At 33.2% G+C, this 12,025-nt stretch overlaps 1 protein-coding gene across 4 annotated transcripts in view; it reads right to left on the minus strand.

The window, feature by feature from the left end:
* Positions 1–12,025, minus strand: part of LOC113396260 (protein outspread-like) — a 237,829-nt gene that overhangs the window by 29,969 nt on the left and 195,835 nt on the right. For all 4 annotated transcript variants that reach the window (XM_064215473.1, XM_064215472.1, XM_064215474.1 and 1 more), the window contains exon 4: positions 1,675–1,863. In XM_064215473.1, the coding sequence (XP_064071543.1) occupies positions 1,675–1,863 (189 nt within the window). The remainder of the gene's footprint in view (positions 1–1,674; positions 1,864–12,025) is intronic.

Below are 12,025 nucleotides of genomic sequence, written 5' to 3' on the forward strand. Positions count from 1 at the left end.
AAAATGCATCGTTCGAATACCTTGACGCGGTATGGTTATAAATATAAACACTGACGACTTTATACAAGTCAACAATGCATTTGTCCTTTGAGTGCTAGTCCAGTTATCAGGTTACATGCCAATTGAAAGCCAAGGACACGAGCCGGTTCCAGTGCATGCAAATCGTCACGCTCCTGACCGCTTTGTCCAGGATTGTATTTAGTTTCAACTATCGTATTTACTTTGCCTTTGATAAATGGTATTCTATTATAAAGTAATTTAGATACCTGTTTATTTATACATATATAACTAATCCATATCAATAGTACAAATTCTGAATAAAAATTGTTACATATTTTTTAGATTTTCAGACAAAAATGTCAAAACCTAAAAAAAGGTTTATATGCTTTGTTTAAAACTATGAAATACTAACTATAAGTTAGAACTTAGTACAAATTTATAAAGGTAGAACGAATAGAATATTATTGTCTCATCGAATACCAAAGCCCTCTCCTCTGAAATAATGCTGCTTCAACGCGGGCAGATAGATATACACGTGGCAGAATATTTGGTACACGCTCAGTTCCTCATTATGTTCCTTCATTTCCGAGTACGAAATAAATTATATACTGCATAGTACTAATTGTTGAATGATTACAAGAAGATAATATAACTCAGAGAAAACGTTTCCAATTATGAATATATCTGTCAACAGCATGAATCATTTAATGCTTGTACCAGATTTCCCTTCGAGAATTTCCTGTTGAATCCCATTTCGTATCGAATTAATGGGAAATAGTGTCTTCAAAATCGATCATCGCCATTTTAATACGGGATATTTATTTAATAAGTTTTCTAATTATTTATTCGAAATTAACTGGAAATCAACATTTTTATATGACCTCAAATTGGATAAAAGGATTGTAGTAGAGCGTTATTGAAAATGGCATTATAAATAGAAATGTAAGCGGAATACATTTATAGAATAATTGAAAACGTCTCCTAGCACTTGATTCATGCCAAGCATTCACTAGTCTATAACGATACGAGGGACTATTAAATCGGCCATATATTTCTCTCTAAACAGGTGTACAATAAACAACGCAGGCTCTCGAAGAATCCTCGTTTCAAACGCTTATCAACCATTCAACGCTTCCATTACCAATCGCCGGAAATGAAACATTATCAGGACAGTTGCTATCATTCCTCACGAAGGTAACATTCAATCTGTTTCCATTACGTTTCATAATTAGAGTCTCATGAACCTTTTAAGGTAATTCACTGGTTCATAATCTGCTAGCATCCGCCTGTTCTCGTTGCAGATCAAAATATAGTATAACGGATACAAACGCAGGAGATATGACACTTAATGGCTTCCAGCTACTTCCTGACGATGGCGTGAGTATAATTTACAACTCTAAAAACGAATTATAGAAGTAATGTGTTTTGAACTAATTGGTGTTTTATTTAAATTTATTATTAGTTGGGAATATCATCATAAAATAATTTAATTTAATTGTTAGATACTTCAAGTAAACGGTTCAATGGTTTAAAATAACCAATTATAAAGTATTGAACTTCAAGTGCACTGGGCTACAAATATAATAAAATATTTAGTTGAGTTTTCGAAAAGGGACAGGAACCTAAAAATATATATTATAAGGGTTTATGTGCTTAGCGTCAGTAATAACATACCTTGCTTCTCGGGTATACGCTCAGCACGTCAGACCACCACCGTGCCTCTTCTCTACAAGTTCCTTTGACGAACGTGACACGTTCCGGTGCCGTGATGGCCAGGCTGTGGGCATGACCCGTCACGCTATCTGCCTCGCTCACTTCTAGCACTGTCGTCATATCCACGCTGGCTTGCGGGACTGTGTCTGGCTGTAACAGAAAATATATTTTGTAAAACATGCATCGGAGAAATTTCTACTAAATATTTTCAATGGAAATTGTGACCTGATTCTATTTTTAAGGTTTGAAAAAAGATTGCCTGCATAATAAATCATAATATTTCCTAATTCAAATCTTTAAATAGCCTAGGAAACGTACTTATCGCGCGGGCAACGTTGTAATCAAGTTTTCTTCATGGAAATTGTAGTTAACGGCATTCTGACGCTAGCAAGTATCAGGTACACTGTCGGTCTCCGCGGGGGGTACGACTAGACGCGTTTATTTAGACCAACATCTTAAGCTAGGGAGAGGCGTCACCTATCCATTATTTAGTTAGCGAGTAAGTTGTATTAAGCTTACGTGTCTCGCATGATAAGGAGTTGATACACACGACAGCGTTTTAATATAGATGTTCTTTAGAAGAGATTGGTGAACTTATTTTAAAACATAAATCAAATGAAAACAAAAAAAAAACAAGATAAAATCGTTCACAAAAAATATTTTTTAAGTAATTGGCTAAATAATATTAAATACAAATTATTATACTTTATAAAAAAAATCAGAAACACTTAATTAGAGTCTTACAAGTAAAGGGGGAAAACAAAACGATTTGCACGACACCAAATTTCCATTAAACGATAGTACTATTCAGTCATATATGAACGTAGCTTTAGTTCCTCCATTCCAGTGACAAACCGTCTCAACGTCCTGCCTAGTACCTCAACGTCGCACTTAAAAGGCAAATATACTACATCACATCCACTTAGCTTAGCCCTAATAGACCATCCAACGCACGTAATTAGTCTCAGGCTCATTAAGGATATTCGATCCGTTTATCTAGATATTTATATGAATCTAGACTCTATTTCCTCACTGATGGTGAGAAGTAAATTAAACGTTTAAAATATTATCCCAGGTATTCGTAATTGCAGTGTTTAAAAGCTTCATTTATCAGCGCCAATTTCAGAGCTATTCAAAGGTCGCAAATTATTCCTCGGAGAGCATTGCTAGGAATATTACTTTGTAGCACCTTCATCTAAAAATAGTTTTTGTAATTTTATTGGCGAGGATTCTTTGAAGATACCCTTTTATACAGTATTGTGATCGCGAAAGCAGACATGCTTAATACGAAGCTATTTGTTATGTTGTATTTTACAGCCCATCTATTTGAGAAAACTATCAGCCGCCCGCGTTGGATTGTGGTATTAATCTAAAGCGACCCTGGCCTGATGAACTTGACCTACGCTTGAGTCGAGGTTAATCGTTTCAGTGCATAACAAAACGATCGTATGACGCGTGTAAATATGACATTGTAGTCTAAATAAATAATGAAACTGTAAATAAGGAAACTTTGTTTTATTGTCTTGAAAAATAACCGGAATGTCAAAACGTATCAGCAATCAACACGTTTGCCGGTAAACTTAAATTGACTAGATATCATTTAGATAAAATTTAATAATATTTCATATTTTTTTATATTTATTCATGTACATAGAAGTAATATACGTAACAATTATACATAGCGTGAGAAAAATAATTTTACAATGACGTATCGTATAGAACATATATTTCCAAGAAGCACTAGACAGAGTGATACAATATAGAGGTGATAACTTCGATATTTATACACGGAGTTTATCATAATACTAATCGTTACATTAATTAAGTTTATTTACTAAAGCCAGGAGGTCACGTCATATTTAATGGACACTTTAGTTCGTCACCTCATCCATCATAAGAGATAAGCGTAGTGTCAAAACGTCAAAATAACATTGAATATATCCAATGATCTGAAATAAATCTTGCGAATTTAAACGAAACATCGGTGAAAGCACTAACGAAAACCGATAACGAACCGAAAAAGTGAAAATAAATTTCACGTAAAACACGTTAACGATATGACCAATTAAAATCCTCGGTTGAATCATGGAAGCGGTCAAGCTTCAATAAGCGTATATCAAAGTTTATTAATCACGCCCAATGAGACGTAAAGACAAGGTGATTTATTATACTACTTTCCCTGTGTCCCGAAATGGTCTAATTTGACATCAGATCGCGAGCAACGCCAACATTATACAACGGTTGTGTCTAAGGATGTATGTTTGAAACGGCTCAAGGGTCTTCCATTGCGTAGAGTCTTGACCGCTCGTAAAAATTGTCAATATAAAGTCGGAAATGAATTTCCTGCCGACTGAAGTTTTCGTGATTTTATCGCCTGCAATCCTACCGTTGTGACGGCAGCGATTAACGATTATGCAATTGTTCCCATGCGACGGTCCAGCAACCATAATTTCCGTTGTAGCGGGACAGAGCCATTCAAACGGACCATGAATGGGCGGAACTCCCATATGTATTGCTTTTGAGGGCTAAACACGATGTTATATCCATACATTTAACAAAGACCTTTACTTTACTTTACTTCAAATCAAAGTTTCATAAATAGCTTTTAACTAATTTAGTGGTTTCTTAGTAGTTGTTATTAGTGCGAATTTATATTTGTATATTATAAAAATTAAATTAGGTTTACGTCAGTTTAAAACAGTTTATACTACAGTAGCCTAAGATGACAGAACCCTAAAAAATTGTACTGTGTATTTTTTGCAAGCTAATAATATTTGGTCGATGAAGCGAAATTCGACAATTCTTAAAACCAATTAAGCAGTACCGTGACAAATAAATAAATTCGTTTAACCCTGGCGTTTGAATTAATCATATTATATTGAGCACTCGAATTCTGTCAGATGTTAAATTAATGTATTTGCTATAACACGATTTTACTGTTGAATTTATGTAACCATTATTAGGTGCGTCGACTTTAGTAATTTTATATTTGATGTTTATTAGTTGCGTAGTTTTCATTGCGAATTTATGTTGAATTACTACCACACTGATACTTAAGAATAATCATAGGTAATAACGATTTGGTCATAGAATTTTACAGAGCTATACATATGAACTATATTTTTTAAAATTAAAATATTGGACGTAAAAATATTTAATTAAAAACGTAAAGAAAGTCATTGATGTATTGATTTTAATTTTAAGCAAAGCTTTAGCATGAGATTCCTACGAGCATTTAGAAAGGAATTCTCATTAATTAAGATTGTCATTAAATTAAACGTTAAAGTCAAACTTAGTTTGCTCACTGCGTGACGTTATAAATCTTAGGTCCGTGTACAAAACAATTAGCCTTACACCTCTAACGAATCCTGACCAGTTTAAATAACACCATAGACCTCTCAGTCATTCTCCTATACAAGACGTCCGAATCATCGCTGTTGGAAATAAGGTTCAAATATATTGGTGGTCATCAAGAACATTACAGATTAGCTATGGGATAGCTAACAGTTTCTTACCGCGTTCATGGTTTATTTATGTACGTAAAGTTATCGAATGCTAAGAACGGAATCCAGTTATAACGGTGCTGTAAATAAAATTCATCTATTTGGTAAAGAAAAAAGTTTCGAATCCTTCGAGCGATAATTTAACTAAAGACAAAAAATATTTCAATAAACTGTGTCTGGAATGTATTTATTTTGAGACGCCAAAGAGTTTTTTGATATGCTCATTAATTCGAACGTGAAAGTAGCGAACCAGGCGTATTTAAATATAGAAGATTTCTTCAGACCAGTTACAACTTTTACGGTTGAAGACCTTATACATGGTGTCCGTATTGCTGATATAGGTGTATTATTTTATTGCATGCTTCGAATGATACAGTCAGTCAGCTAACACCGTTAAATATAAGTGCTGAACAGTTATAGGGTCGCCCACGCAGTGTCGCCGATTATCCCTAGAGTTATGGACCTCACGCACGCAGCCTCTGATAGATAAAGGTCAATGAGATAGCCGTTATGGTATTCGAGCAGTCGAAGAGTGAATTATGATATGAATGTCAATTAAAGGAATTAAAAGGTAAAGTGAGTCTGATGTGAACTCATATACTTAGTCCAGTGATAGAAAAATTTCGAGTATGTCAATGTAGTTGATAACTAAAACAATTCATGAATCTGACAACAAATGTTTAGTTTTAAATGAACTATTTTATACGCAAGTATGATGTGGGATGGTCAGCCAATTGTCCCTTTGAGCATTTTTCGCTTTGCTTTTCTTTATCATATTTTTCGGTTACTTTTTGTCTTAATCGGTGATACTTCCAGTTTGCCTTTCATAAGTGTTTTTATTAAAATTCAATAAAATAATAATTTTAATATAGCGCTGGATTTGTATTCAAGATTGGACGTCCAGTTTATGGGTTCTCTTTGCTATGAAACATCTCAATTTTTTCCTAATAATTGTGAAAACAAGATTACATGATGTAAGCAAATAAATTAAAATATTGCATGCTGCGTGTTTTTTGTCAAATTGAAACCTCAAGCTCTCTGTGAAATTAACTTTATCGCGTAATTAGCGATATTGCAAGTACATACGTTGGCAACAATGTTGTTTTCTAAAAACTTTAATTACAGAAATGATCAAGTTAATGCGATCGTAAATAATTTAATCTAAGCGTGTCGTATCTGGCGCCATTTATTTTATTGGGTTCGAATGAACTCGACCCTGTTTTGATTATACAAACATGTTTCATTCATAAGTTAATAACAAGGAAATGATTAGTGTCAATGCCGTCTCCATAACAATGATTGTGACGTATTTCAGTAGTATAAGTTTATGTTTAACTAATTTCTATCTCGTCTCGGTGAAGAATTTACCCCGCTGAATTTATGATACTAATAGCTACTTAAGCGGCTCGTGCTTGGAAGGTACGACTATAAGCCATGGATTATTAAATTTAAAACGGAGACAGTTCGAATTTTATTCTTACGTCTTTGATTTAGATTTGTTATACTCATTTGTTTTATAAAATTAATGAAGGTTCTGTTTATATTTTGCTGCACGTAATCGAAGTACTTAAATTAAATGTAATGTAATGTCCCTCTATACAATAAAAATTTCAAATTCAGACGGTGTAGCAAGCAGTATAAAACATGTCACATACTGGCCATTCTGATACTATTTTGTATCGCATGATCAATTTAAATTCCAAGATTAATTTAGACCAAAAGTGTTCTATCAGTAACATAGATGGCTGCAATTAACTTCGTAGATATTCACAGAACTAGTGATCGAATTTGTTTCCAATTTACGAGGGTGATCAATTAGAGCGAAACACCTTGTCCAAGTTGTCGAGATCAACTGCTCTTTGATAATGAGAACCTATCTCACTGTCAATTACATATAGCACATTTCAACAGATTTTGTACACAGTAAACAATTTGATATGGCTATATGATTTTATTTTTCGAGATTTAAGATAACGAATTACTATTATAAAAATGTTACAAGATTCTACAATTTAATTTTAGATATGTCATTACTGGACGTCGTAGTCTGGCTAATAACATTCGAATTGAGAAACAGATATATTTTTTTTTATATTGTCCAAGAAAATTTCTCAATACAATCAAAATCAAAAAAGATTCGGAGTGTAGATTCTATCAAGAAGAAACGGCAAGAAAATCAGGTAGTTAATCGTTTTGAACATTTAAAATACAAAGTTATGTTAGTTAAACACAATTGTATATGTATATACTATGTCCTGCCTGGAAATCAACAAGCAAAACAAAATCGCTTTATTCATTTTGCATAAATTAAATCGAAGTAGATTATACATTAAAGGTTTATACATTGGGTACAGAGTAAAATTGATTGGTACCCATGTTTCAGATTGAATATATATAAAACTACTTTTGAAAGTACTCTTAAGAAAAGCTTACGTTGTTGATGAAAACGTGTTTATTATGTTTATTGCCTTTAAAATAAACTTTCCTAATTGCCGATTAAAATATTCTCCGTCTATCCATTGTGCGATCTGTAATTCCAATTGCTACCCATTAGCGAGGTGATCCATTAAAGCAAGTGTCCGAGATCAGCGGTTCCGTGCTAATAAGATGTCGTTTGTGATTTGCATCCAGGTGCAGGGTTACCGGGGGGAAAGTTTACTTTTTAATTTTTACGTACAGAGAAAATTAAAATTATTTAAGTTTTATATAAATATATTACCCATTATTTTACAATGTCAACTTTGAGTTGAAGTAGTTTATTTTTAAATTAAATGCTGTAGAAATTGATCATCAATGTTAGCCGATTTTAAACTATGATTTTACAACATAAACGAGATATTTAATCATTTATTATTTTTTAGTGTTTGATTTATGCGTTATCTGATTTTTGATCTGAAACATCTTGCATTTCGCTTTCTTGGGATCCGCGGGAGTGTTTTCGTGCAAAGGGACGGAAGTGTGTAACAGCAAGCCGGGGAAGAGCGCGCTTTTTGATTTGACCAATGAGCGCGGGTATGCTAGAGTGTGTCGTTAGATGATAACGCATTTTCCGAAAGAATAAGTTGTTTTAATTATTATTTATATATAATTCAATTGACAGCGACAGCCCTACCGTACCTGCCTGCTGTATTTCCTATTGTATGTGGGACACGTTACACTCTACCACTCACCGTCGACAATTTAGAATGCCATTCGTCTGTTTGATACAATTAATTGTCTTCAATAATTGAATGTTTTTTAATTGTAATGAAATTACTCATTTTTTATGCTGCAACTCAAAATGAAAATTAAATACATATTAAATACTTTATCCTATTTGACATTTACAAAATCTTTTTAATTGTCATTTACAAATACATTAAATATAAAGCTATCATCGGTTATGGTGTCAACTGTCAAAGAATACTCCGAGATATTGAATATTTATAAATTTGTAAAATAAGCTTCTAATTTATCTAAAGCTCATATTAGTGTTATGACGTCACCATAAATCAAATCACGCATGTTAACCAGTTCATTTGAAGTATGATACTTGATTATTAATGATATGAAATGACGTTTCTAATGAACACTTCATGATAAAATTAATCAATGTACTTTTTTAAATCATTAGCAAAGTATTTGTATATCAACATTAGTTTAATGTGTTATTTGAAGCACTTGTTTAATCGTGATCCTAAAATTAACCAGCATAACGGATATATACATATGTGTATACCAATTTTCACGGTGATCGGATGAACTATATAGACATTAGTACTGCAGCACCATCTGGTGTCGAGTGACAATAACCCACAAGATAAACAACATTTTCATAAATAGAAAAACACTGAAACGGTGTCATAGTCTTATCAAACATCAAACAGCTTTGCGACATCAATATACATATAAAACATTATCATGCCAACGCATTTAAAAACTGTTCAAATTAAAATATATGACAAGTGGCCTCTTCGATCGCTTCCGATGAACTTAAGAAAATTTGACAATTATCAATTATAAGTAACCTAATAACACAAGACAAGATTGTACACAAACATCGACCGCCGTCAAACTTTATTAACGGTGCCTCTTTGAAATGGCAGTGATTAGAAACAGTAGGAAGCAACGAACGAGTGACAAGCGATCGAGACAGATCCGACCACAGTCAGCTTGTAGCCGAATAGAAGCCAGGGCACCGCTACTCGCCGCAGTAATGGAAATACAAACAAAGCCGCAGGTAGGAAGTGAACGATGGACGAATGATCTGAGTGACGAACTTTCGCGGCTAAGAGATAATTTTGCTCAGATTTTCGTAACCAATGCAAGCTTAACCTTGGTTAGCTATTTGTTTTTTAATTTTAATTTAACGTACTAAATACCTAAAGGTCTCGATAAAATTTACTATAGTGTTTTATTTAATAAGTATATAATCATTGTAATTATTTAAGTATTTTTCGCTCGCAGCTTCACTGGCTTATAGTTTTAGTATACTTGAATAGACTCAAAGTATGATCGCTTATTTTATCAGTGATTGACTTTTGGTCCAGCTGGGTGGGCAAGACCGAGGCAGACAAATAGAAAGATTTCGAAGAAGTTCTAGTTTTCATAATAACTTTGTCAGAGTACACAACCACAAAAAGTAACATAATATTAAAAATATACTTTATTTAACTACTTTTTGTTATGGCATCAGTATGTGGACGGGCAAATGGACCAACCCGATGCTAAGTTGTCACCACTACCAATAGATTACCGGATTGCAGGCACTATTAATAAAATTAAACGTCTGAATTCATTTTATTGGCCTCAATTGCTAATCTGCCTGCCAAAAGGAATTTAAAAAACAAACCTTTTTCTAGGGAATGTACAACGAACTATCAGACTCTCAAATATTAAATCCGTCTAAACGGATTCCCAAATCCACTCCAAATCTCTCAACTTGAGCCGAGATGGACAATCATTTCGTCACGGATGCTGATTCCGTAGCTGTGGATAATTTCGCTTATCGTACTACACTTTCCGTAAATGTCAGTTCGCCACTCGCAGCCACTTATTCTTGCTAACCGCATATTTTGAGACCTTATCAGCGCGTCGGTCAAATTGACGCAACATACGACTTATTAACTGAAAATAATTTTATTATACATCTTAAAATTGTGACTTCCTTATTTGCAATAGTATATATTAATTTGTTCATCGGAAGATATTCGAATATTCAACATACAGATTATCAAGCTATTCAAGGTGTCTCAATAAATTCGGACAACATATGTAGATTCCGATATCCTAATCAACGCACACAAAGACCGGTCGAGCCTGTTGATATATCATTATATATAATAAATGTTAATAATTAATCGATTACAACAATTTCTCTTAATAAAGGAATTTCTCGCTTCTGTTATACAATCACTTTCGTTTGTAGACTGTATCGTGTCACGAACGTGCAACAGTATATTTTTATATATAATTTATTCGAGCGATATTTATATATTTTATTTATAGCTTGAAGGAGTGTATTTTTTAATTTTATACTTATTTGTATTGGCCCTATTACCTTATGTTGAAAATTAAATCGATTTATGTAATCGATTATTTTAGATTATATAATTTTAAATGATTCGAGTAATTAAACACACTATTCGGTCAAGTATAAATATATATATAATTTTATCATATCCATAAAGTTTATTCGATAACTTAATAACAGCATCGTAATGTTGAAATGTAAGAGGTAGTTGAATTCAATCATTTGAAATTCTTTTATCATTTATTTGCTTTGTTTACAATTATTACCGATTATTTAATAATATTTCATTTATTTATAAATGCAAGTTCGAATTATGGCGTCAAGTTTGAAAGGTTCCGTAGTTATAGAATTATACAAAACAGCATTGAAAACTATGAGCGTGGTATTTAACGAGATATTAGATAAGTGTAAGAAAATATAAACACATTTTTCAATTGTAAAGATAAAATTTTCATGCCTATAAAATTTGACAATCTTGGGAAGATATTTTACATTGCCTATGTGCCATCAACCTTGGAAACTAAGATAGTTTCCAAGGTCCCTTAGTTACCCTGGCTCACTCTTACTTAAATCCAGAACACAACAATACTGGGTTGCTGTTCGGCGATAGAATTAGTGATTAAATTGTGGTACCGATCCAGAGAACTGGGTCGAAAGCCTTACAATCAACCCTAGATCTCTTGGCCCAGATCAATCTTAGGGTCAATGACTTATAGCATTAAATAGCTTCGGCTCAAAAACTTCAGCCTTTTTAATCAAACACCAAAGAGGCAATTAAGATGGTGAAGTGTAGTATTAATAAAGTGTACATAAAAATCGTGCGGTCGGTCACTCAAACACGAAGCCCCGAAGTTTGGTTCACGATTCATTCACCAGGGACACATACAGGGTGTTATCTATACATGTCATTTAATTGTATCTACAAGATCGATGTCTTAATTTAATTAATGTTTTCGTACAGACGAGTAAAGTTTGAATATCGTTAGTCATTTTCAGTGGATTATTAATTGTGGGTTAGTAGCTTAACAATTCCTTAAGTGAGTCCTTGTTGGAACCTACTGGAAACTTGTCAAGTATATTTTGAAGGAAAACACACAGAAATGGTTATCATAGGACAATTTCGATATGTTAAGCTCATTAGGATCATTTATTCTATTAATCGCTTTGTGTTTTTGCCAATTTTAATGATTAATATATAAAATACTTTTCAATTAAGAAAACCCGCGGAGTTTCTTTCGCCGTTTCCTTAGTGGTCTGGATATTTTCTTTTCAAAATTGTGGTAGATTTAACTATTAC

The sequence above is a fragment of the Vanessa tameamea genome, chromosome 8 (assembly GCF_037043105.1).
Source record: "Vanessa tameamea isolate UH-Manoa-2023 chromosome 8, ilVanTame1 primary haplotype, whole genome shotgun sequence".
Lineage (NCBI taxonomy): Eukaryota > Metazoa > Arthropoda > Insecta > Lepidoptera > Nymphalidae > Vanessa > Vanessa tameamea.